Source organism: Pelodiscus sinensis, chromosome 9 (genome assembly GCF_052426305.1).
Source record: "Pelodiscus sinensis isolate ZL-2025 chromosome 9, ASM5242630v1, whole genome shotgun sequence".
Taxonomy (NCBI): Eukaryota; Metazoa; Chordata; order Testudines; family Trionychidae; genus Pelodiscus; species Pelodiscus sinensis.
The window spans coordinates 25,278,601-25,306,401 of record NC_143060.1 but is presented as its reverse complement, the minus strand read 5'-3'; the positions used below and the strand labels follow the sequence as shown (position 1 = coordinate 25,306,401).

The window sequence follows — 27,801 nt, the reverse complement described above, 5'->3', positions numbered from 1 at the left end:
AGATCCATGCAATAATCAGAGCATTGCTCTGCAGCGTCCTTTGACTGAGTCTGAATAATTAATTTATTTTGTAGGACATCTCTCTGTTAATTAGTCTTGTCAGTCCACCTTTATCCTACTTTCCACACAGAGCATATTATCCTTCTGGTGCTTTAACCATTTCTTAAATTAATATTCCTTTTAGCTTGTTTTTTCTGTGATGAGGATTTCTTCTCTTCATGTATTGGTCTATCTGACTTATCTTTGTTGATTTTATTTTTTACACCTGAATGACACCTGCTAGATCATTGTATAGTTTTGCTCCATTTCTGTTACTCTAGATATAAAGAAAATGATTTTTTTTTTAGGTAATGTACTTTTACAATCCCTCCTGCGGCCTCATATATTCACTCATTGTAAAAAGAAGTGAGGAAATGCAAAGGAAAAAGAGGGTTAATGGAGTTAACCTCTCTCTGGTTAATAAGAACTTTAAGTAGTTATGAATTCCATTTTCTGTCTCATGCTAGAGGTCTTCTTTTATTTCAGAGTATGATGAAGATTTTGAAGCAGATGAAGAGAAATCAGATGAGAAAGTTAATGAAGAAAGACAGGCTGATGATCAAATGAATGGAATGTCAAAGTCACCCTCAGATGATGAAAAAGATAATTTAGACCATGAAAAGGAGAGTAAAAGCTCATCACAGAAGACACCTCAGGCCTCTGACAGCGAGAAAGATGAAAGTGATGGATACTCAAACAGTGACTCGGAAGAAGATAAACAAGGTTAGTAGTTTTTTCTTATCATGGCATAGGGTACTTGACCTGATTTGTGTTTTATATTTTATGCTTGCCTTATCCCATGCATCTAACCTGAATTATTGTTGAGCTACACATTCCATTGTGTCATTAAAGTGACACATTAGGGCTTCATCCATCACAACATATCCATGCCTGCAGAGCTGTTACCTAACTCCCTAGAAAGCTATGGATCCTGTTTCCCTACACAGTGGGATTGCCAGGCTGTCCCACAGATAACCAAGCTCTGCAACAACTCGCTGTGGAGCCAACCACATGTGAAGAACATAGGCCACCTCGGCTATGTCTAGACTGCAGGCTTCTTTCGAAAGAGGTTCTTTCGAAAGCATCTTTCGAAAGAGCCTCTTTCGAAAGATCGCGTGTAGACTGCAGGCGGATCTTTCGAAAGAGCAATCCGCTTTTTCGAAAGAGAGCACCCAGCGAGTCTGGATGCTCTCTTTCGAGGAAGCCCTATTTACATTGAAGAACGCCTTCTTTTGAAAGAGGAACTTTCGAAAGAAGGCGTTCTTCCTCGTGAAACGAGGTTTACCGCCATCGAAAGAAAAGCCGCGTTCTTTTGAAATAATTTCGAAAGAACGCGGCTTGAGTCTGGACGCAGGGGAAGTTTTTTCGGGAAAAGGCTACTTTTCCCGAAAAAACCCCTGAGTCTGGACACAGCCCTCTTGTCCATCTAGCTGCACTATTCCCGATTCTCAAAACCCTTTGTCCCTGTCCACTGCATTCATTCAGTTAATCCAGCTCTGCTCTGCAGCAACATTACTGTACAGCCATGAACAAGGAGAAAGAAAGAAGGGCCTATTTTTAGCCATGTCATAGCACTTCCATATGAGAACATCATATATTAATTATACCTAGCAATATTCCCTCTGATGTATATAGCGGATAAGGGACATAGAAGAATCACTTCACACCCAGTGTGGAAATACAGCCAATTCTGGAGCGCAATGCAACAGCTATTTAACAGCTCATAGAAATGCTGCAGATTAGCTCGGCAACAGAAATGAAGATGTAGCTGCTTGGGGAATTTAGGGAGGAATGTAGCCAAACTAAATACATTGGGGGGCAAATCTTCAGCTTGTGTAAATTTTCACAGCTCCATTGATTTCAGCGGGGCCATGACAATTTACATCAACTCAATGTCTGTTCTTTTAGTCATAATTTGGCCAGCATAATTTGACCTCGGTTAACATTCCCTCTCTTATGAAATGTGTAACTTCAAACACATCAGACGTTTTCCATCTGATAGTCCTTATATGGGAGCTATTTGCTCGAGTTAAATGTAAATATTACTTTCACATTTGTATTTCTATGTGAAATAGGCAAAGGTAAAATGGCTCTTGGGGAAAAAAATGCACCATTCCATAGAAAATCTAGAAGTCTTCAGAAACTGAAACCAGGTTTGAAACATGTTTGCATATCAGATCACCACAATGATCAGAAAGAATCTTGATTTTTCATTTTCCAAATGATTATCAGGAATAATTTTATCTGCAGATTCCTGGGCAATCAGTAAACTTTTAAAAATTGTTTTCTGCTTATTAGTGTCTTGCATATAATCAGCTTTCTTGTGACCAAATTAGTTGCTGCTTAGTTCTCCTTGATCATTTTTATTAAGCTCAGAAGAGTGTGTGTGTGTGTATGTGTGAGAGTGTTTGTATGTGTGTCTCTGTGTGAAAATAGATAACATAACAATGAGGGTCCTTGGTTCTTCCTAAATTAATATACTTCTTATTTGACTACAGAAATACTGCAACACTGATAACATATGTAGGTAAGGTCTAGTGAGGTGCTTCCATTAATTCTCTTTTATTCAATCATTTGAAATACAGTAGAGCCTCAAAGATACAAACACCAGAGCAATCGGACACCATGTGAAACCAGAAACAGCATCAGAGGAAAAAAAATCCCAGCAAATACTATATAGTGCCTACATTGTATCTTAAAGATAGGCTCCTTTGGCTGCCTGTCCCAGCCTCACACCTACTGCCATCTCCATCACAGAGACAGCCACTTACAGCAATACACTGGGTTTGGCAGCCCAAAGAAGTGGGAGCTAGCAGAGTACTAGAATCTGCACTATGTCCCCCGCTCCTCTTATTGCATTCTTTTGTCCCCAGTATGCTGTTTTCATGCCCACCCCTGCCAGGAGGGAGATACTGAGTAGAGATCTCAGCCACTGCTGAAGCCTGGCCTGGAGTGTCAGCTACTACCTGTACTTTGTTCAGAGTTACAAACATACTGCAAAAAAACCAACAAATGATCTGGTAGCACTTTATAGACTAACAAAACATGTAGATGGTATCATGAGCTTTCGTGGTCACAGACCACTTCTTCAGATGACCGGAGTTATGAGTTGGGGATATAAAAACTCGAAATAAATAGGAGAGGGGAAGAAGAGGGGGGAGAGAAAGGAAAAAGGAGGGGTGAGAGACAGAGCATCATTAAGTATCTGGAGAATGGGTACTTAAACCTAAGCAGATAAAAATCAAAGTCAATAGATAGATTCCTAAGACAGGAAGGATATCACTCAGAGAGCTGATAGCAACTTCAGTGGTTATTAAGTAGGTAGAGTCCCCACCAGCCCATATCACTACTGAGTCCATTAGCATGTGAATAGAAAATGAGGAGTACAGGATCTTTGAAATAGGGCTTTTCTGTCAAAAATGCCCCTTCTAAACTGCCAGGTTTTTTTTTCAAAAAGCCCCATTTACATCCCTCTGCTGACAGAGAGGTGTAGTTTAGATGTAGCCTAAGAGTGTGTCTACACTGTAGGGCTTACCTCGAAATATGCTACACAAATTGAGCTACATCAATTACGTAGCTTATTTCGAAATAGCTTATTTCAAAATAGGGAGTGTCTACACAGCACCTATTTCAAAATAGAGCACTCTTGCTCCAACTTCCCTTACTCCTCATATAATGAGGGTTACAGGAGTCGGCGTAAGGAGTACTCCAGCTTGACATTTTTTTTTACACTATTTCAAAAAACTGCCTGCTGTGTATACGCGGGCTAAGTTATTTCAGAATAGTGCTAGTTATTTCAAAATAGTGTTGCAGTGTAGATGTACCCCAAGAGTCCTGCAGTTTTTTATTGAGCAGCAGTCAGTAGAGGGCCATTGCACTGTACAGGCAGTCACCGGGTTACGTGGATCCGACTTATGTCGGATCCCTACTTAAGAATGGGGTGAGGGAACCCCACACTAGCTGTACCCCCCCCCAGCAGACCGCCGAGACACGCCACGGCGGTCCCGCCGCCCGCGTCCTCTGCGGCGAGAAAAGCTGCTCCGCGTCTCCCTGGTCTGCGCCCTCCTCCAGCAGACCAGTAGCTGCACCCTCCCCCAGCAGACAAGGCTTTTCTCACCGACACCTGGGGTAGAGCAGCTGGGGGGCTGCCGGGTTGGTCCTACAGCGCCGAGGTGCGGCGCTACTGGACCAACCCAGCAGCACTCCAGCTGCTCTGCCCCAGGCGTGTCCGATTCAGCTGCTGCTAGTCAGTTTCAACAGCGGCTGAATCTGGACGCCTGGGACAGAGCAGCTGGGGCGCTTCCGGGTTGGTCCCCACAGCACCGCACCTCGGCGCTGCGGGGACCAACCTGGCAGCACCCCAGCTGCTCTACCCCAGGTGTCCCCAAGTCAGCTGCTGCTGAAACTGATCAGCGGCTGACAGGGGCAGATGACCGTTTTGCGGGGCCCCGGGCAGCATAATTTTGCGGGGCCCCCCTTTGCCACGGCGCATGCGAAGTGACGCCATGCGCATGCGGGGTGGCGCCATGGCACATGCGCGGGGCTTTTTGAAGCGTGGGGCCCGGGGCGGCCGCCCCGTTCGCCCTGCCCTATATCCGCCCCTGGAGGCTGATTCCAGGAAGCCCGGGGCAAAGCAGCTCTGTCTCGGGCTTCCTGTAGTCAGCTGCTGGTCAGTTTCAGCAGCGGCTGAATTTGGGACACCTGGGGTACCCGACTTATGTACAAATTCAACTTAAGAACAAACCTACAGTCCCTATCTTGTACGTAACCCGGGGACTGCCTGTAGTTGGTGATGAGCTAGAAATGGATCCAAATTGGAACAATGAATCCGCAAACTCTTGGATTTGCAGTGGGTCTGGTTTTAAATCCCTTGATCTAAAGCCAAAACCGTCTTCGGATTCAGGTTGCAATGCACCCAAAGTCTCTGGAGAATGACTGGTATCCTTACAGAGATTTCTACCATTCAAGATGAGAGAAATTTCCAGAAATGAGTTTGTCTTATGAGATTTTCCTCATTCTGGGACAGAATCTCATAAAAATAGCTTTCACCACTATTGAGCCCAAACTCAGTGTGCTTTCAAATATTTCTTATGACTTAGAACTAAAAGTCTGCCCCAGGAAGGGTTTATCTTCTCCTAACATCCATTTACTTTATTGGCATCATAATCCTTAGCCATTTTTATCTTCCCACAGTGTGCTGAGCTCATGGTTTTGTTCTTAGAGAGGCAGCTAGCAATAGTTCATTCAACTAAGGCACTTTTTCTATTGACGGGAAAGGCTGTGTTTATTGAAAGTGAATCCTGAAAAAGAGGCAGCTTTTCAATGGACAAGATTCTGCTTCAACAATATGAAATAGAGGATGACATTGTAGCAGTAGAATTCAAGCCACCAGCAAATCCTTTCCATGGCACATGATTAACTATCTAGCTTTCATTCTATGGCTAGGCTTAGTTTTGCCTAGATGACACATACTCCTCGAGGGCAAGAAGTTACAAAATATGTTACATTTGTGAAAAGTAGGGAAAATTTGAACCACTAGCTAACAATTGAAGCTGATACATTTGATAAATACACGTGTCATCCAGCATGGGTAAGATACAGCGCTGCGAGACTGGTAAGAAAAGGAGAATCTAGCTTAGGAATGATAGGTGAGATTTGTTTTTAATCACTGAAAAAGAACAACAACTTTTCTTATTGTGTTTTTGTTAACTATCCCAGGCATCGATTCACCTTTTGAGAGCATATTGTGAGTGTCAGCAATGAACGACGGGCAAGAAAGCTGACTGTCAACAGACAGTGCAGACAGGGAAAGAGCTTATGATCAGCGTTGAAGGCCACTGGTAAAGATGACTGGAGTGGGAGTTGAGAAACAAAAACAAAACAAAACAAAAAAATCCCCATTCATCTAAAAATGTTAAAAAAGAGACTTTATAAGCTAACAGAAGAAAATTCACTTTTTTGTAGTTAGATGTAAGACATACCGATTCTAGTTCAATTACATCCATACAATTCTACTCAAGGTCTTGAAAGATTTTTTTTATATTTGTCAACTTGGCAAACAGGGACTTGTATAAAGGAGAAAAGAAAAGGATCCAATTTCATATCCTATCCCTCTTCCATACTAATGCAGGATTTGTTTCCCACAGTGCTGTTGCAATGCCCTAGTATCTAAGGAGTGACTTCAGTAGCTTTTGATCTAAAAGCACCTACTTCTTTAGTTAAGGGGTGAAGTCAGTCAGTTTGGGAACAGTAGCAGACTCTTTAGCCCCTTTATGTAGTCCAGCCAATTAGAGGAGGACAGAGATCCAAAATGTGTCAATGTTGGGTACAATTAGAGGTGGGAAGGAAATGGTTTTCCCATCCGGTGAAAATGTTTGAGATTTCAAACATTTGCTTATTCTGCACTGGGACAAAACTCAGAGATGTTTTGAGAGATGATGAAAGAAAGAGAAGGAGGGGCGGGGGAGAGAGAGGGAGCAAAAGAGCCAATAGTGCGTGGGTTAGGGCAGCTTCTGAATCAAGCACAGCAGGCACTTTAATCTATCTCTCAAAGGCTTGTATTAACCAACGTGCACTAAGTGCACCTGCACTGAGCCTCCAGCTGACCAGATCTTGTCTGACTGCCCTTCAATTCTGATGGAGGGGCAGCTGGGCCAAACTGAGTGTCAGGAGGGTCAACCCACTGAGGTTTGATTTACCTACACAGAGTCAGTGGGCGGGAGCAGGGCAGTCCGAGCTGGTGTGGGGTATGTGCAAAGGCGGTTGCTCTCCTACCCTCATGCCTGGTACCCATCTCCTTGGGGTGGGACCCAACCCCCTGGGCATCCACACCCTGAAGGCAGCACCCAAAGCCCAGCCCAGTCTTCCCACCTCTTAGGGCCATGATACCTATGATCACATCCTGCCCCATGCAATGGTCTCTTCATACCCACAGCACTGAAAAGGGACTGGAAAGCTTCCCAAAATGGGCAACTGAAGGTTTCCTTGTTCTGGGGGATTCCTTAGTTGCTGTAGAGATGGTAGAGCTCACTCAATGTCTCCATCTCCTAGCGTTCAGTATAGGAAGCATGGACAGATCACTGTTGCATTCCAGCAATCATTCGCGGGCTTTCAGCTGCCTTCCTCCTCTTGTGCCTCCTCATATTCTGCTGAACTCTCGAGACCTGAGAACCAGGGCCCAGGACTAGAAGCACCGCTATTCTCTACTCTTACATTAGAAGATTTTCAGGGTAGGAGAGTATGTCTCTCTGTATGGGCTAAATTTTGTCATACTGGTGACACGGGTGGAAGCCAAGTTTTCTTGCAGAGAGCTTTTCCCTTTTGCTCTTTGTGCATTAATGCATGAGCTGTGTCGATTGATGTCACTTGTACTCCTGGAGCACTGACGATGGAAGTCTGGTATGATGTCATGAATCTCACAGGAGCCTTTAGGGTCTCCTCTGCACCCCTTGCAGGCTGTAGCAGTAGGTGGCCAAGAGAGAGAGGCAGGGCACACAAAGGGCACTTTCAAAACAGCACTAAATGCTGAGTTCATTCTGCTGAATGCCCCACCTTGAAACGCTCTGCACGTTTGCAGGTAAGGGCCTGCAATTAATTATTAATTGTATTATTAATAATCACTATAATCATAAACGAAACTTGGTAGTGCTAGCTAGTCTCCAAGTGTGTGTTTGTGTGAGAGAAAACGAAGTTATTGATTGATACCATGAGTTCTTCAGGTATACTATCTTTCAGCCACTTGTCTTTCTCTTGTATTTAAAAATCCTGTTAACTCCTGGACAGGCTTGGCATTGCAACTGAGGCCTTAGCATTTAAATTTTCACACTCTGGTTTGGCATATGGAGTAAGAGCTGTCATGGTAAAAACATTGACACTCTGATTCAAAGGGCTCTTGGAATCACATGGCAAGCATGCTGTTCACTAACCCTAGAAATGTGGCTGTTGGGTGGGGCGCACTGTTGGAGAACTCATAGTTCTGGTAAGTAGTAAATTTCTTCTTGGCTTCCCGATAAATGTGGAACATTAGGGATGTGGATTTTTTTTGGAAACACTGCCAATGTTCAGAGGGCCGACAGCCACCCCGGGTCCTGGGGCAAGGTGTGTGTATGGGACTTCCACACCTCAGCAGGGGTGGAGCCTCAGGAAGTCAGCTCTTAGCACTGCCCAGACCACAGCAAGCTTCCTACCCAAGCACTCAGAGCTTCTCATAGTGGCTGCATAGTGCTGCAGCGCTCTGGCAGCAATTCAAAGGGGCCTGGGTCTCTGGTTGCTGTGGCTTCCATAACAGTGTTTGGGAGCTCCAGGCCTCTTTGAATCTCTAGGCCCCGGTGAATTGCCTCCTCTTCCCCATTGGTGGATTTGCTAATGTTCTTGAAACAGTAGCCTACTGAATCTACAGCTTATTGTATTCTGATTAACTCATATTTAGGCACATAAATAATTGGCTATTTTTCAGAGGTGCTGAACACCTCCAGCTCCCATTAATTTCAGTGGGTGCTCAGAGACTATGAAATCAGGCCACTAATTTAGGTGTCCTAACTCTAGGCACACCACGTTGAAAGGTAACCCTCAAAGATCTTGAAGAAGTACATGTGCAAGGGAAAGAAGCTTCTCAAATGAAGTCTTGTAGGTTTTTTCTTTCATGCTATTGTTGTCACTAAGTAAATTTTTGATCTTTTGTTAATTTGAATGCGGACTTTGAATGACTAAGGCAGGAGTGGGGAACCTTTTTTGGGGCAGGAGCTGCTGACCCACAGAAAAATCAGTGGGGGCCACACACAAGTGAGAAGCCAAGAAGAAAAAAAAGACACTTCCCACATTCTTCTTCCACACCAGAGCCTAGGGGCCCAGTCTAGAAGATTTTTGTGTACTCCAGTCACGTGGTGGGCAGTGGAGGGGTCTGGAGTGCCATGAGCCTCCAAGGCCAGATCCAGGCAAACATCCTGAGGTTCCCTACCCCTGGACTAAGGTATGTTCAGATACCGTGTGCTTGTTACATGGAATGGATGTTGGCCTAAACTATCATTGTGATTCCCGGGTCATTTTCAGGAGAAGTTTCATTTTTGGTAAAGGCCTAATGGTAAAACTCTCATTACCATGACAAAACCACAGAAATCTGTAAATTACCCAAATAGCTAGTTTACATAACCAAATTATTTCTTTCCTTTCCTTTCCTTTTCTTTTCTTTTCTTTTCTTTTCTTTTCTTTTCTTTTCTTTTCTTTTCTTTTCTTTTCTTTTCTTTTCTTTTCTTTTCTTTCTCCCTTCATCTTAATTATTGTGTGCACAATTCATTTATGTCTTGAATATATCTAAGCCATGGTCCTTCGACTCATGGACTTTTCACCAAGGTTCCCCTAAGCTGCATGGCAATACAGCCCCGCAGCTACTTAATGAGCCCCGCCCAGCCATGGGCTCCGGACTCCATGCACCAAGCTGCCCAGCTAGGGGATGGGCACTTCTCCCTCAGTGATAGACGCAGCTCCCTGCTGAGGACAGAGCAGTGAATCTCTCCCAGCCGGTAGGAACATGTCCCCTCCCAACCTGCTGGGAGAGACTTGCTGCTCTGTCCTCAGCAAGGGAACTGCTGCTGTTGCTGAAGGAGAAGTGCCCCTCTCTGTGGGAGTTCTGAGTTCTTGGCTGGGCAGGGCTCATTAAGCAGCTGCTGGGCTGTGCTACTGCACAGCTTAGCGGGAACTTTGCTTCTCACTTGTTCAAAGTTAAGCACTTGTGTGATTGTATACAGAATCAAGACTGTAAATTGCAAGCTATTTGGAGCAGGGACTGTATCATGAATGTATTTTTGAACTCCACCCAACTCCTCTTTGGGCCCCTGGGTGCTACTGTGTTACAAGTAATGTATGCTGATAATAATGGGACACAGAATAATACAGAGGGGGATCAAATCTTATCTCATTTCACCTTACCTCTGCATTTATGCTGCACTCATCACCACAGTATCTGAATTCAACAAGATTGCATAGGTATAACTGAACACAGAATTTCACTCTGTGTGTAGAGATTTATAAACATATCCAGATAAACATATCCAAATAAGGCCAAGTCCTTATTTTCACGTAATATTATAGGTTAGGCATAAATAAAGAGCATTTAAAAAAGATTTTAGCATTCAAATCTTTATGGCCCATAAGCAGATGAATACATCATAAATAATCATTGGACAGTTTTCCTGGAAATAAATATACACTGCGTATGTGAGTTTATGAGATTTTTTTTTTCTCAGCTGACCTATTTATGTTATTTGTATCTTTAATAATTATAACATTCTTAGGGAACTCGGTGACCACGGGGATTCAGAACTTTTTACCTCTAATTTGCGGGTTTGCATCCAGTGCAGACAGGTAGCAACTGGCAGTCACTACCGTGGGATTGCTGTTCAGTAGACTGCGTGTGAAATGTCTCTCAGTTCAGGTACAAGCAGGTAGATTCCGCATCACCACAGATACTAATGATCATTTCTGCTGTCAATCTCCATGGAAATGACAGGAGTTGAATGGAAGGATGATCTGATCTAATTCAGTGAGGGACTGTCTAGAACAAAACTGGGTCACCCTAGTATAAAGTGTGTGGATTTTTGCACTGTTCTGCATCTTCTCTGTGATAAATGGAAGGCTTTAGCTCCCTAGGCTTTAGCCCCCTGGGCTGATAATCTGTCAGCTTTAACAAGCAGTATATTATTTAGGGCCATATTCCTCACTCAAACATTCCCTCACTAGTCCTGCACATGTGTATCTGAAAGACCTGTTTAGCTCCTGTAAAAATATAGCATTTAATTTTTAAAAACAAAACAAAATTGCAGCATATTCATAGCAATGCATTAGGAAATAATAATCGAAGATGTGAGGGGTGCTAGAAAACCAGGATGACATTGTAAACAGCAAGGATTAATGCTTCATGGTATTGATTCCTGTGTGGTCCACAGGAGATTTATAATAGATCCACTGAGATGTTATGAATGTGCTGAAGAACTCTGACTGTTGAAACGTCTTGTCAAATACAGCTGGAGGAGTTTGTGTTAACCCCTTTCCAACTGCATTCAGAGGTGTTCTGGGAAGTAGGTCTCGTATCATTGATGGAGATTTCCTGTGGTGTGATTACATCATCAGAAACAAAATATGTTAAAAGGCTTTGATTAAATGCTTGTAGTTAGTTTCAGGTAATGTAATTATCTATATAATTATTAGGTAAGCATTTTGTGGCAGATCCTCAGCTGGTCTAAAGCAGAACAATGGCACTTACCCCAGATGAGGATCTGGTTCTTTGTACCCAGCTAAATGAACCGGGATTCAGCAAGGACAGATGCTTTATGAAAAATAGTAAAATGAAGTTATGTTTACTGTTTGTAGATAGGAAGTCTGCATCCTCTCTCTCATCCAGCCGTACAGTGTATAGCGGTGAAGACGACTCTGAAACTGAAAAGATGAAAGACCATGTTAAGGGCAATGAAAAGGAAGTCACTGAAAGGTCAATGACACATGAGAAGCATGGAAATGAGACTTGGGAAAGCAAACCGCTCAAATCTGTGGAAAATCAGGAAACTGATGCAGTGGAGGAAGAAGTAATAGATGAAGCAGAAGAAACAAAAGCAGAGATGGTGATGCGGAAAGACATTGAGTTTCTTCCTGGAAGTATGATAGAAATACATTGTCCAGGCAATGATGAACTCAATGAGGAACCCAACCATGTAGGGTCAATAGCAAATAATATAAGGGAAGGAGGGGAGGAGGATGGAAGCAATGCTAGGGAAGATGGGGAGGAGGTTGTTCTAGAGCATTTGGAAGGCAGCACTGTAGAAGCACAGGCTACAAACAAGGATTCTCCTGAGGTTGATGAAGAAGGTGGTAAGTATAGTCTCTTGGTGGAGTAGTGATGTGTTCAGTGCATGTAAACGTTGTATCTTTTGCTCTTACCATTAGTAATTGAGATGCATTTTGAAACAGCCTGAGAAATTCTTGGTGCACAATGTAAAATTGTTAGAATGTCATTTTGTTATGTGCCAAATAATCACTAGAGATGTATTGTGTGTTCATTGATGTTTTCCAGTGTAAGGTTTGACTATTCTTTTTTCATCTCTATCACTCATTGGGGCAATATGTGATTATATTTTTGCCATGAACTGCAATACCCTTATGTAATTTTATAAAGTTCAGTCCTGTTCAAATGACAAGCATTAGAAGTCCTCTTCAAATGCCAGCTCAGATATACTGGTTTGTACTTCTTATACTTCCAGTTTCCATAAGGACTCTGTTAAATCTCTCATATATCATGGTGCAGTGCATAGACAAACAGATTAGGAGACATCGTTTCTGTCTCCAGCTCTGTCATGATCATGAGCTAATATCTTAACCTCCATGAGCCACAGTTTCTCTGTTTGTAACATGGGGATATTAATACTCCAACCTCACCACTATGGATGGATGTTTTAACAAACTGGGCAAGGAGTATAGTTATTATACTCATATGAGTGAGACTGTGCAATATTGCACATTTGGGTGGGAAGAATGTGAGTACATGGTGTGGAATTTCATCTGGATTGCAGGAAGTATATTTTGGCAATATTGGGAATGTCAATGTAAGGTAATAAAGTGGCCTTCTGTAGTGATGCAGATGTGAAGAAGGGGAGTCAGGCTAGACAGTATTTCTGACTGTATTTCTGTGGATATCAGTTTTGCAGTAGATTATGTAATGCTCTCACTTAGTTTTAAGAGTTGTTTGTGGCTTGTTTCTATTGCTTTCTGCTTGAGTGCAGCATGTATCAAATAGCAAAGCAAAACACTGTTGAATGCTATATCATATTATTTGCAAGTTTCTTGGTGTTGGATTGCTTTGGGTTGCACTATGCTTTTGTTTTGTTCTCTTATTTATCCAAAATTGAAAAAGAGGGAATAATTTAGTATTCCGGGATTATATTGAATTATTTTTAGTATGTTTCTTGAAACTTTCCCTTTACTTGAATAAAGCATCTATCTTAAGCAACTTCACTTTAGACTGTTAGATAAGTGTTCAGTATGGTTGAAGATTGAAGTCATTAGAAAGCATACAGGTAGAATAAAGTGCTGCAATAAAAAAAAGGGGGGAAGAAAGGGATAATCATATCTACTGAGCTAATGACCTGCTGTGGTTTTGGCACAAAATAAGACCATTGTTCTTATTTAATTTCAGTACCCAGGAATTCGATCAAACAGTAATTTTATACTGTAGTAATAGATTTGAATGAACATAGCATTTGGGATGACTTCTCTTTTTAAAGGGCCTCATTTCAGTTGTCAGGATGAGGAAGTGACAGATGGGATAAGTGTAGTGCAGATAAAAGAATGTATACTTCTCCATCAAATCTTATAGCATCTTTACTGCCAGGAGAATGTCTAAGACTCAGGAGCAGACTAGGGAAAATGAGTACAAAACAAGGGCTACATGGACAAAAATACTCATTTAATCATAGGAGCTAGAGAGACAAGAGACCTAGTAGATCTTATCCAATCCAGCTCCCTACCACTATAGGACTATCCAGGTGAATTTGGGAGAAAAGAATGTCAAGGAACAACGTGAGTAATAAACGAATAAGGGTAGGGCCTTTTTGAAAGGAAACTAACATTAAAAAGAGAGGCTTGATGGATAGCTCATGGTATCTTGGGAATCCTTAGGGCCTGATCCCACAGTTACCTGCTACTTACTAATTTAGGAAAATGCTGGGCCAGTCCTGAAAATAGCTGAGTGCCTGGGCTCCTTTGTTTCCTTGTTACACTTTCTATAGAAGGTAGTCAGCACTACCTTTCCACTAGTAACTGAGTTTTCTGCCCTGACTTATTGGTTGGGAGCAGACACAGTTATTGATTGTGCTTCTGCTAACTTTTTTAGTTCTAGATGTTGCAGAAATATTTATCAGAGATGAATTTACATGTAAGAGGAAAAGCTTGTCTGGGCTTATTCAGCTGCTTGCTGAGGCTGGGAAAGGCACCATGCATGTGGGAGTTAGGATTTGTAGGAGGTATGTAAATACCTGCTGTGTATTTTCTGATCTTGTTGTGAACTTTGCGACAAGGAGGCATCACTCTTCCTTAGAGACAGAATTACTGTGTGCTGTATTAGTCATCTTGCTCTGGGCTCTGTGTTTTGATTGACTGTCAATACTCCCTCTTGTCAAACATGTAACACGGGCAGTAAACTAGGAAGAATGGGAACTGCCAGACAATCAAACGGCAGGACTCAGAGTAATAAGGTATATACCATATTTAACAAAGCTTTTCAGGCTTCAGCGAGCCTGAACAAAATGCTCGCTATGCTTCTTTATTCTGATGCAGCAAAAGAGTCTCTAGGAGAAGAGGGGAGGAGAGACTTTCTCCTCTTTTCTGCATTTCTCCTCTTTTCTGCATTGTTATTATTTATTAATATTGATACTTCAAAAGTACCCAGAGACCCTGCTCTGAAATGTTGAAGCATGGTGGTATAGTGGCCAAATAAGTACAGGGAGGCAGAGTGGCTTCACGTAGGGGCTAGTACATTGACCAGAACAAGAGTGGGTAGAGGTGACGCCTAAAGAGAGAGAACAGAGTCAATGAGAAGGGTAACAGGAAAGCTGAGGTATGGGGAACAGATGAGAAAAAAAAAGGACGAGGAAGAATAAACAATCATCTGACCAGAGTTACAGGCAGAAGGGACATTCTAGCTGACATCCAGTCCACCTCCTTGCCCACATTGGAGTGTTCCCTGCAGCATGGTTTCCAGTGATTTGTCCAGTCTACATTTCTAAGCCTTAAGTGAAAGTATCTCTTACTTCCCGTGGAAGACTGTTATGCAGACTGAAATTGATGGTCCTTTAAAAGCTTCCCCTTCCATTCAGGCTAAATTTGTCCTTCCTTATTTTGTCCTATTGCTCCTGGGAGCTAAGGAAGCAGGGAACTGGAAACAGTGTTGGGGAAGGAGAAGCAGGAGAAAGGAAAAATAAAAGGAAAAGAATACATAAAAAGCAGAAAAGGAAGTGGAGAAGTTGTGGAGGAAAAGGGCAGTATAAGAGAAAAAACAAGCCTTTAGGAAATGGTGAGAGAGGAAGGGGAAAGGAAAGAAAGTAGAATGGCTAGATGTGGAGAGAAAAGAATGTAAGAATGGGGAAAAGAAAGAGAAGGGGGAGAGTTTGACTAGCGACCATCTGGTCCCTAACCTCCTTTGAAACCCAGTTGGATCTAAATATGTCACCTTAAGTCCTTCCAATAGAATCCTTCATTGCCATGAAAATACCGGGCAGCTTAAACCCCATTATGTACACAGATAGAAGGTTAAACAACGTTGGTATTTATTCTCTAGTCTCAACAGTATCACTAGCTGTTATTTTCCATGCACTGTTAGAAGGAACCTCTCCCATCCATACACTCCCTCCTCCCCAATGGGTTTTGTTTTTCTCACAGAGTGATTTTCTTTGCCATTTGCAAAGAGTCCAGTAGCATCTGAAATCAGGAAAGTTCTCTGCTTTTGGTTTGGAAATGGGACTGGCTTGACAGAAATGCAGTGCTGATAGTACATCTCCCTTAATACAAATTAAACACAATATAGCCATATTATAGAACTCTTGACATGCAAGCTAAAATTGTAGCAATCTTCCGAGTTTCCAGGAGGGAAGAGTTGGGAGGAGGCACCAGGAAGTTAGTCTGTATACGTGGCTAGAATCAATGCTAGCTCCCATTATAGCACCTCTATAAATAGTTCTTTTAACAAAGGACAAATGTAGTTTTAGAATCACATATCCTTTAGTATTATTGCCTAGCAGGTGGTATATGAAACATTAATAGAAGAGATAGCACAACCTTCACTATAGTACTACCAGTGTCACAGGTATAGCCTGACTATGAAGCAAAAACGTGAATGCCATTGTTGTTGCTTTTAGATGAAGCAAATATTTCTCTGCCTATATATAAGGATTTACATTCACATATGACCATGCATCTATCTAAGACTATGTTTTCAGCTGATTCTACTAATATGAGGAATTTTAAAAATAATCAGAAATGTATATGGAAACTTTAGTATGTAAAAATATGCTGTAAGGTTTTTTTTTTTTAAAGAGGCACAGGACAATAAAAGATTTCTGGTATTCAAACAATTTTGTTGCTAGTGCATGAAAAACATCTTAACAAAGGTAGTTTTGCATCTTTGTGGTGTTTGGTGGCTGACTTCTGCATGTATGTTTGTAGATCCTCCTGCATGAATTTTTATAATGGCTTGCCATTTGATTTTAAGATATTTAGAAGCATTATCACTGGTGAAGGCTTACTGGATTTTAATTAACCCTGAACTGATATTACAGCTATTAAGCTGATTTCAGACTACTGAATTATTGTCTTACCCCATAAGATTTTGGTTGTTTCTGTTTCTTGCTCCTTGTTAAGTAATTTTGTGATATTTTTTGAAGATTGTAAATCAGTTCAAGAGAAAATAGCAGAAGCAATTGAAAATGATCATTTGAGTTCTGAACCTGAGCCCAGTGATTCTAGTACAGATGAAGAAGAGGAGAACTTAACAAGTACAGCTCATGATATAAAAGAAGGTAAGGTCAACTAATATGATCAGGGACCTGGGTTAAATTTCACTCTGCATTGAAAAGCCATTTATAGAATCGTTAGCTCTCTCATTCATCTTCCTTTTCACACTTGTATGTCTTCCTTCTGACTTTTTTTTCTTTCCTCCTTTGAGTAAAATGGCAGGTCTGATTAGTCAGTCTCTAGAGTGGTATAGCTTGCAAACTGATACCATTTAGGCAAGATGTAGCCTGTGGGGGGGAGGGGAGAAGTTTAAAACACCTGGCTGCTCCCTCCATGTGCCTTTAGGCACTTCGCTCCTCTTGTGGGAGTGCGGTGGGAGACGCGGTGGGGAGACTTTGTTTGTTGCTCCTGCCCCCAGCCCAATCATTGTAGCTCCCATTGTCCAGAAGCCAGACCCCCTTCCTGATCCTGCACCCCAATCTTCTGTACAGGTCAGAATCCTCTCCTGCACCCATACCCCCCTCCTTGACCCTGTACCCGCTGCTATACCCCAGTCTCCTGCCCCAGGTCACCACCCACTGCACTCTCGTCTCCTGTCCCAGGTCACAAATCCCTCCCAGACCCTGCACCCTCTCCTACACCCCTCCCCCAGGTCAAAATCCTCTCCTGCACCCAGACCCCCTCCCTGACCATACACCCCCTCCTACACCTCAATCCCCTGCCCCCCAGGTCACAACCCCCTTCTTTACCCAGACTCCTTCTCAGGCCCACATCCTCACCTGCAACCCAGTCCCCTATCCTGAGCTCCCTTTTGCACCCAACCTCCATCCCAGACCCTGCAGCCCTCTCCATAAAAAGTGTAGTCCTTGACCACTTACCAAAATCTTGGAGAGGCACCCCCAATAAAAAAAGTATTGCCCACTCCTGATCTAGGGGCTAACACTGATTCTGGATAAAAAGTTCCGGCCATCAAAAAGTGATTGTTAGTGGAGACTGCAAAATTTTATTTTCAACTCTCAAATGCCTGGAATGTTCTGTCCCCAAAGAAGAAAAGAGTAGGCTGGTAGAGTAAAGATGCTGCAGTATTCTAAAGCTTACCAGGGAGCTTTACACTGTCTGAATACTTGAAATGGGAGTTTGGAACCCATCAGAAATAGGTTCCATTCACTAGGGCCACAGTGACAGGTGATTTTGGCTGTCCAGTTTGAGAGACTTAAAGGGGCTTGATTTTTCAGATAGCTTAGGTTGGACGCCCACAGACTGAAATGCCCAAAAGCACTAATGACTATTTGAAATCTTGGCCTAGATGTTTGCCTAGCTTTATTACACAACACATTGCTTTTAGGCATTAGTTTGTGAGTAAAGCACATGGACTTAGACAACTTATTTTTCACATTTGTAGAAACGCTCAAATAAATATAGACATTTTTTCCATAAGGTAGATAATACAGTTCTTTGCAATAATACCTTTCTTTACTCCTATTCTGCTCCTTCGTGAATAACAGAAGCTTTCTTTTGGTCTGTTCCCCATAGATACAGCTTTCAGATTTCAAGATTTATCTAATTTGATTGCGATGTTCTGTGAACTTTACATATAATAGCAGAGAGAGTTGCCATCGGCACTTCTGCTCCCAGAATTTTTTTGCAGTCTGTTAGATTGTACAGTCACATGGGCAAAAAATCATTCTCTTTTTGAGGATTCTAGTAGGTTTTTAAAATTAATCTATAAATTTAGAGCCTAGTTATTAAAAACAATTACTAATGAACAGTGGGTGTCTGGCAAAATTACTCTGGACCTTGTTTTCTTACAAAGGACAGCCAGACTATCTCCAGTTAAAGAACAAAAGCTGTTTATAACACATCAGTCTATCCGGTATGTTCATAGCTGGATTTTGTCCATTTCCTAACTTAATATAGAATTAGTTGCTAGTTGCCATTGCGTTGCCACAGGAAACTAAAGTGGCTTCAAAGAGCTGGATTGCTGCATTCAGACACTCCAGTTGTCCTTTGCAGCCATAGCCAGCAAATAAAACACTTGCTGGACCTGACTCTGTTCTCACATCATGAAGAACTCCTTTGAAGTCGATGTAGTGATATTGAAGTGGACCAGTATGAGCTCAGAACCAAACCCTCAGGGTTTCATCCCCATTGAACAAAGGAACCATATTTCAATATGAAATAACTGCTGTCAAACAGGTGACCCAAACCAGGGTCAGAACTACAGACAGTTCCTACCCCTGACTTTGCGTTCAGTGTGTTAGTGCTAAGATGATGTATGTACATGTGTGCATATGGGTGTGTGTTATGGGTTGGAGAGCTCTGCCCTACCCTAGCTTGTTTTGCCCAGCTGTGTAATGCCAGCTGGACTTTTGAATGAGATATATACAGAATAAAAATTAGTCTTTGAGAAGGACCCTCTCTCCTGGAACTACCTAGCTAACTGGCTGTTTTTAAATGCCTTTCTAAAACAATACATACCGTTTATTTTTCCTGTCTCATGGATCATTTACATGTTAAGATCAGAATATTAAATTGGACCAAAGCAGGGCACAAGGAAAGCATCTCTCCACAAACTCTTTTAGTGGAGAAGGAAAGGACATGAAATATACTGACTACAGAGTGCAAACTGAATGCCTCACCAATCTGTTATAATTGGGTGATGGTGCCACTAAACTATCATCATTCATCGTGATCATAGCATGCAGTATTTTTTTCACATAAGGTTTCAGGTTCTATTAGGAGAGGAAAAGGAAGCTTATTGTATAAGCTACTTGCTAAATCTGACCCAGAATACTTTGTCCAGTGCTAGCTGCCATTTACTTGACTAGGAAGGCGATTATTGTCTCAAAGAGGGTGCAGCATATGACATGATGTAGGATGATGGGTTGGGAAGTTTTACCTTATTCACACTGCAAATGAAACTTAGAGATGATATATTAGAAATTAAAAAAAAAAACATTGGCAAAACAGATGTCAGAATAATAAAGAATAAGATAATTTGCATGCAAGCAAGACATGTTTCAATGTTTCAAACTGACCTAAATTCAGCCATATCTGACTTTGGTATTTTTGGTGCATCCCTTTTCTAAAAATGATGATAGGGAGTGATAAATGAATGGAAAGAGGTTGTTTTTTTAACACTGTTAAAAGCCCAAAAACCTGAGGGACATATGAAAATGAGAAAGCTAGCAGTAAATATAAATAATCAATTCAACGCAAAGCACATCTATCTGAGAGGGTATCGGCCGAGAATGGAGGGCAGGATTTCTGTTTGCAACGTGGGGGTTTTAGGCTGTATTGGTGGCATGACTGGAGATCATATTATTTGTGACCAGGTGAAAGGGAAAAAGTCCTGCTGCTTCAACTGATTTTTATTTAGATTTATCTCTTGTATGCCCTCCAACTCAACCCCCTTTTCTCTTTCTCCACCCATCCCTGAGCTCTGTCTTGAAAGGGTGACCAGGTGTGACACTGTGGGACCATCTCAGCATTGGGGACTTTGTCGTATACACAAAACTATATGCCATTTCCCCCTCCCCTGCAAAAATATGTCCTGATTTTTCACACTTGCCCTCTTCTCTGTCTCCTCTGTGGCTAGGCCTGCCAGAGCATTGTCTGGAAAGCATCATTCTTTTATTTGCTTCAGTAACATTTAGGGCCAATTTTTCCAAAAATATGGTCAGATCCTAAATTGTGTGAACAGGCTCAGGTGCATTGGCACAAATAGGTAATTGTGCTGGCCAAGGGCTTGATCCTGCACCGCTGAATTCAGTGAAAGCTTTGGCCATTGAATTCAAAGAGGTACAGGCCCCAAATGTGCATAAGTCATTAACCATTTTGCATATCCAGCTATATATTTTGTCTCCTGTACATGTTTATTTTTCACTAGTAACTTAGCACCTATTTCTGAATATTTAAATCTCAGTGCCAAGTAGGGAGGTAAGCGAGTAGTCAACTGTTCGCTTCCCCCTCCCCTCCCTTGATGCCTCTGTATTAGAGGCAGTGTGTGTGTGGGAAAACAGGAGTGCTCCCTGCCCCCCATGCTGCCTCTGAGAGGCACCAGGGAAGAGGGATAGGGAAGGATGGTGAGTCTGCCGTGGGCCGAGCCTCGCCATGGGCAGAGGCTGTTTCTGCAGCAGCCTCTGTCCTCGGGGCTCTAAGCAGGGAGCTGGGTCCCGCTATGGACAGGGGCTGCTGCTGCTAAGCAGCCCCTGTTTGTGGTGGTCCAGACTAGCCATGGGCAGGGGCTACTCCAGCAGCAGCCCTATGTACGGCTAGCCTGGGCTGCTGCGAACAGGGGCTGCTGAACCCAGTGCGAGTCGGGACGGAGCAGTCGCTCCAGTCCAGGACCACTGTGCTTCTGCATTTTAAACATAGTAAGAGCCACTGGGCTCTTACTACGTTTAAAATTCAGAGTTGCAGGGTGGGTGGCTCCTGGAGCCAGTGTGAGCTGGGAGTGAGCAGTCCTGGCTCGCACCTGCTCCAGATCACTAGGGATCTGCATTCTAAATGTAATAAGGGCCCAGCAGCTCTTCATATATTTAAAATGCAGAGCTCCAGTGGTCTAGAGCCAGTGCAAGCCCTCGCTGTAGCTCTGCAGAGTGGCCCTTATCGACTAATCAGGTACATGATTAGCCAGATAACTGCTCTTTAACATCCTTAGTGCCAAGCTTATGGCTACTTCCTCTATGTATCCTGAGGTCATGTCTGGACCATGTAACATGATTTTTGTTTCAGTTATTTGTTCCTGATGCCAGAACGACAGCACTGGCAACAGCCACAGGACAGGTGCATCATGGGAAGCAGCAGGGGCCACGTCCTGCCTCTCCCCTGGCCCAAATCACCCAGCCTAAAATCCAATTACTGATTTGGAACAATGGAATCTCTAATAATCACTTCATAAAAAAAGCCTTAGAATTAACATACTTATTAAAATAAAACTAATGTTTTCATTATTTCCTCAGATGGCGCTTTCTTGGCAGAAGCAGGTGAAAATGAGAAATTAGCAGAGCAAGTGCTCCAAGGGGTAGATGAGCAAAAAGCACTTGAGAAGGAGGAAGAGTCTGTAGCTCAGGAAGGAGCCACTGACACTGAAGAAGGAGGCAATGAAACAGGTCTGGAGACAGATTTACTGGCTAAGGAAGAAGCAGGAGCTGTGATGGGACAGACAGTGGGTAATGTACTCACAGTACAAGAAGAAGCATCGGAGGAGCAGCAAATAATGGAAGAAGATCTGGAGAGAAGTAGGGTAGGAAAGGAAATGACATTTGAGGGAGAGGGGATGATGCAGGAAGAAGTAAATGAAGATGAGGGGGCAGTGGGAAAGGCAACATATGAGGAGAAGGTGGTAGAGAAAGTATTATTTGAAGGCGAGGAAGTGCCTGAAGGAGAGGAGATCATGAAGGAAGCCACATCTGATGCAGAGGTGGCTATGGGGATGGCAGAAGATGTAGGAAAGGCAGCATCTGAGGCAGAGGAGGCTTTGGAAGCAGCAGGATCTGAGGGAAAGGAGTCTGTGGAGGATTCAGTTGCAGAAGGGATAGAATTGGAAAGAGAGGAGGTTGTGGAGGAGGCAGCTTCCGAGGGAGGGGTGGCTATAGGAGAGGCAGAATTTGCACTAGAGGAATCAGTGAAGGTTCCCATACTGGGAGCAGCAACTGAAATAGAGGAATCTGTGGAATCAAGAGAAGTTCTGATAGATAAAGCAGTGACTGACGTGGAAGAGGCAGCAACAGAAGAACAATCCGAGGAGGAGGATGTAATGGAAGCAACCCGAGAGGAGAAAGAGACAAGAAATGAAACCACGGAAGAAGAGTCAGAAGTAGAGGAATCAGCACCTCCCAGGGAAGAAACCTCATTGGATAGAAAAATAAAAATGGAGATTGCAATAGAGGAAGGAGCACACAAAGATGGGGAGAGCCTGGCGGAAGCACCTGAAGAGGAAGTAGCAGCCATTGATCCAGAAACTGAGGAAGAGGTAGCAGATGAAGGAATTCACAGAGAGGAATTGGTATCTGAGGAAATAGCATATATGGCAGAAGAACTGATGAAGACGGGTGAGGAGAAAGTGACAGAGGAAGCAAAAGAGAATAAATTGTGGATAGGAAAAAAGGTACCTATTGATGAAGCATCAATAGATGAATCCACAATAAATGAAGAGGCGGTAGCTGAGAGAGCAGAAATGGAGGAGTTGGAAGTGACTGATGGCATGGCAATGGAGGAAGTGAAGATGGCTGAGGGAGCCACAATGGAGAAAGTTGTGACTGAGGAGTCAGGAGAAAGAGAGGGGGAGGGAATGTCAGAATTACCAGCATCTGAGGAGGCAACGTCAGAGGATATAGGAGGTAAAGGGAAAGTAATGGGCATTAAAACACCATCTCAAGAAGAGGAGTTAGTAGAGAAATCAGAATCTGGTGAGAAAGGAAGTGCAGATGTATTATTGGATTGGAAGGTGCAGACAGAGGATGCAGGACGTGAAGAGGGCCAGGCAGAGGAGGATTCAGGCTCAGAAAAGAAGAAGGTGATGACCAAGGAGATAATACCCAATGACAACATGGGATTAGAAAGAACATTGCCTGAGGAGAAGAACTTGATGATACCAGCATCTCTGTTGGATGAAGTGGAAGCTGTGGAAGCATCACCTGAGGTGGAAGGCATGACACAGGAAATGGCATATGACAGGGGTGTAATGGAGAAGGATGCAGTCCTTGTGGAAGAGGTAATGGCAAAAATGAGACGCACTGATGGGAATGACAAAACAGAGGAGGGAGAGTCTGAGACAACAGAAGAGAAAACTACATTGAAACAAGTAGACAAAAGTGAAAAAATAAAAATAGGAAAGACAGAAGCTTTGGCTGAATATCCACAAGGGAGTCATGGGAGTACAGATCTGCTGGAAATGGAGCAAAGGGAAGAAAGCCTGACAGACACCACAGGGGCATCCATTACAGAAGAGAGAAACTAAGGGGCTCCATGGCAGATGGTGAGTATTGGTATGAGCCAAATTGCTAACTAAAAGAATAATTGGTTTTATTTTTATTGCATTCCTTTGTAAGGTGTCCAAAGCTGCATTACCTCAGGTAGTGCTATCCAAGCCCCAGATCTACCGAATGGTGAAATACCAAACTGTGTGATTCATTTGGAAGCAAGAGCCATGATTTCCTTCCACCATTTATTATATTCCTCACTTTCACTTCCAGTGTTTCTGAAGGGCTTGTACTGCAAAGTCAAAAGTGACTTTGAGTTGCATTATGAACAGTCACAGCTGTGTTTCATGTCTGCATCTCATGCCTCCGCTCACACTGAGTGGTGCTGTTCTCCATGAGTAGTGCCATTGGCTATACTGGCACTATATAGGAACAAGTGTACCCTATTGATGAAGAGGAAATAGAAAAAGCCACAAAATGTAGATGTAGAGATGGCCACGGAAGAAGCCATGAAGGGAGTGGCAGTGACTGAAGAGGTGGCCATGGCCGACTGGTGGTAATTGAGGAAGGTGTCAGTGGCTGAGAGAGCAGTGATAGAGAGTCTGGCAGAGCCAGAAAAGGCAGCAGTGGAAGGTGTGGCAGTGGCTGAGGGGTTGACAATGGAGGAAGTGAATAAATGAGTGAGTGTGGTGGCTTCTGGCCATAATACTGCAATGATTTTGATAAGCTATAGCAATAATCAGTCTTAGTGTTTCTGTTTGTCTCTCTCGTTCGATGAACTTGTATGGCCCCTATAATACTAGTAACCAAGCACCTCTCAATGTTTAATGTACCGTTCCCCCATACAACTAACATTTTGCTTGTTGTTTCCCAGACTGCTCTAATGCTGGACATAATTATCCTGCCTTTGATACAGTCCCAGGAAGTGGGAGAAAGACACATCGGAGTGTCCTCAGCAGATCTTTTGGTGATCTTATTTTGGGAATACTTTTTTACAAATCACTGTAGATTTTGTGCTGGCTGTGACGTTTCCTCTCAGGTTTCATTTTACTTTATGAGTAGCATAACCATCAGTTTATTTACTGGACCAGCTCCAGAATGTGCAACAGATAACTGAAGTAAGCTTATATAGCCAGTGCAGGAAATCATATTCCTTTATCATTCTGGCAATAATAATAAGGCTCTTTCCACAGCTGTCATGAATTTCTTTTTGAAATACAGAGAATTCTTACATTGGTTAAATTTGTATTCCTCCCCACCAAAAAAGAACTCTGTGGATTTTGTGATGACTCTCTTGAAGAGAGGAGGTAGCTTGCTGGCACTTGCTATATACAGTGTGAATGTATGTCTGTATATAAAATTGTACCTATGTGATTGTATTCTCCTCACAGCCTACATGCATTTGTTGACTGTAAATTCTTCAAGGCAGTGACTATGTCCCCCTGTATGTATATTGGTTCCCCAGCACAGCGAGGCCTGGATTCTGACTGGAACATCATGATGGCATTGTAATATGAATAGCAAATAATCGTAATAAAAATAAGGAGCCCAATTCTGATCTCACACAGCAGCAGTGCCAGTGAGTAGGACATGTTAGCACAGAGGGCAGGCTTGGGGACTGTAAGGACAATTGCTTCCCTCTATTACATGAATCATTTAGTGGAGAAAATAGGGCATAGAGAGGAAATGTTTTTCTCTTCAACATCCAGAGCAACAGGTCAGGACTCGACTTCAGAGAGCATTAGACAGGGGAAGGATCCAACATGTGCATGCACCTTGGTGCCAATGGAACTTAGGCCCTAGGTTCCTTACCTGAGCACCAACTGAGGTATACAGCACAGGGTGGGTGGCCAGGCACACTACCTTACTGCTACTGCTTAAAGGCATTGTAAAGAACAGTCCCCCAAGCAGTCTCCTACTGATCCATGCCCATGCAGAGCCAGCTTCTGCATCTGGGCCCCTCTGGGTTTGACTGCTGCTGAAGTGGGAAAATAACCCTAACCCTGCAATGGCTGCATTTCCAACCAAGTCCAATTTGTGCCCATTCAAACAAGCAGATCTGGATTTGGAAGCAAGTTCCTGGAAAGAGAGTTGTGAGTGCTTGAGCGAATGTCCAAACACTTGAGCAGTCTCTCTGAGAGGTGCAGTTTGGCTGTCTTTAGGGCTCTCAGTGGGCTTGGATGAGGTCAAGAATCATGACCTGCATTACATGACCGGTCACATAGCACGAAAGGCAAATAAACATGAAGTGGTAGGTCTGGTAAGTAGCCTGCATACAAAAGGGTCATTGAAGAGATGAAGGGCTGAAAATACGTTGCTGAGCTGAATTCAACACTCCTACCCACTCTCTGCTTAATCCACCTCTCTGGCTCCAAATAGTAAGGCTGCGGTTTAATTCCCAGCATGTGGCTTGCCTACTCTTGTGTGGCTGGGCAGTTCTAGGAGCGAGGTGGCTGTGAAGGTGGAACCATGACCCTGCCTGCCAGTCCCCTGGAGAGTGTTTTACAAATCCATGGATACAGGGACAGACCAATCACTATGCTCCTCAGATGAAACAACTGGAATGCTGCCTGGTTTTCACACAGGCTGTGAAAGTGTCAGCTCTCGGTGCCATCCCTCAATGTGCGCCAGGCAGAATCTGAGGCTAAGGTCTATGATGCTTTGGGCAGTGGCCTGGCATATCCAGAAGAAGTTTAAGAAATTTAAGTCAGAGGCCAGAACAAAATAACCAATATGAAATATCCCTGCTAGATTAAGGCAGAAAAAAATGTCAGTGCAGTCCTTCAGAGTGAAAATTGGATAAAAAGCGCCATAATTAGATAAGGAACCTGTTATATAAGGATGCAAATGGAAGCTTTGGATTCAGAACTGCACAATTATAAGTATAAACAGCAGGCCTGAGCCTCTTCTCTTACTTTGCTGTCAATCGGTAAAAATTGCAATGAGTGTGACTGGTGCCATACTAATATAAAACTTATGGAAATGAGAAAACAGCTGGTTCTCACAGTATTAATCAGGCCACGCCCTTATCAAAGCAAAAGCTTCCCAGCTTTGGTGGCATCTGCACTGGTGAGCCAGGTTACACTCATCCTCTTCAAGAGCCCTTGTGTGGCAGGGATTCGCAATTAGGCATTGCTAGTGAGTGCTGAGCAATACTCTCCCCTCTCTAAGCACTGAGTTTTAGTTTTCCATCTTAGGAAATGGAATAAAATCAAGTGGATTTGCACTGACTTATTCTTTGTTTTCACATGGGATAATAAATTTAAACATGGTCAAGTACCTTGTGTTTGTTTTAATAGAGTGTTGGATTTGAGTTCCTGGGTCAGAGTCCCTAATATGCACTTTGAGAGAAAAAAGTAGCCAAGATAAATCATATAAATGCAAACAAGGAATTTCACGTGATTAAACAAGATTAGTTGCAGATTATTTTTGTATTTATTGGTAATTTAAATTGAGGCACTGTGTCAAGTGAGCCTGAGCTGCACAATTTCAATCCTTAGCCTTGTGTAATTTGTGCAATACTTTTCCTTGAATGCATGTACTTGAGTTGCAACTTTCTTGGTCTGTTTTTATCCATGGAATGTCCTTAAAGTATGAACCAGTATATTCCGCTGACCAATACAGTTTCAATTTTGTTCAATATTAACTGTGCAGTAAATGGATACAATGTGTTTACACTAGTTACAGATGAATAAATCTAGTATGTTAATTGTACTGAATTAAACTTTTCTTCATGGTCTTCTGATAACGAGTGTGTGTGTATGTGTGTAAAGGCATCTGTTTATACATATGTGTGCATATAAATTCACATATTTGCTTTAGTCTAGCTAAGTGATGCCATATTTCAGTTTGTGTAGTTATCTGGATTTTTGGAGAATCTGGATTTTTTGGCAGTCTTCTATGTAAGGATACTAATATTTAGCATTCATACAGGGGCCTGATCCAAAGCCCTTCCAAGTGGTGGGCTTGCCACTGACTGTAACTGTCTTCGGACCAAGTTTGATACAGCTCCAAAGCATTAATCTTTGTACGAACTTGTGGCACAAATAAGTCTAACAGCTGAATTTAGCCTCGTTTCCTGCCCCAAAGACAATCCATTAACAGAATGAAAATATATTACTTTTTTTAATGATGATTTTTTTTGGCAATTTTTAAAAACTCTTTGGTGAACAGTTTGTTGTAAGCCTTCAGTAGTTGAACCAGGTTTAGGAAATGTTCTTGGTCAAATAAATCACATGATACTTGTTGTTCATCGCTGATTGAATGAATGCCTAAGAATTATATCTATATTCACAGTTTTGGGAGGGGAGGTAAAAATTTTATCATCGGAATGTTTGAGGCAAGT

At 42.7% G+C, this 27,801-nt stretch overlaps 1 protein-coding gene across 1 annotated transcript in view; it reads left to right on the top strand.

The window, feature by feature from the left end:
• ERICH3 (glutamate rich 3) overlaps window positions 1-27,535 on the top strand; it is a 72,534-nt gene extending 44,999 nt beyond the window's left edge. The window contains exons 11-15 of the mRNA XM_014577164.4: window positions 526-762; window positions 11,404-11,898; window positions 16,461-16,595; window positions 21,495-23,512; window positions 24,331-27,535. Of these exons, the coding sequence (XP_014432650.2) occupies window positions 526-762; window positions 11,404-11,898; window positions 16,461-16,595; window positions 21,495-23,494 (2,867 nt within the window). The 3' untranslated portion in view covers window positions 23,495-23,512; window positions 24,331-27,535. The remainder of the gene's footprint in view (window positions 1-525; window positions 763-11,403; window positions 11,899-16,460; window positions 16,596-21,494; window positions 23,513-24,330) is intronic.
• Window positions 27,536-27,801: the final 266 nt, after the last annotated feature.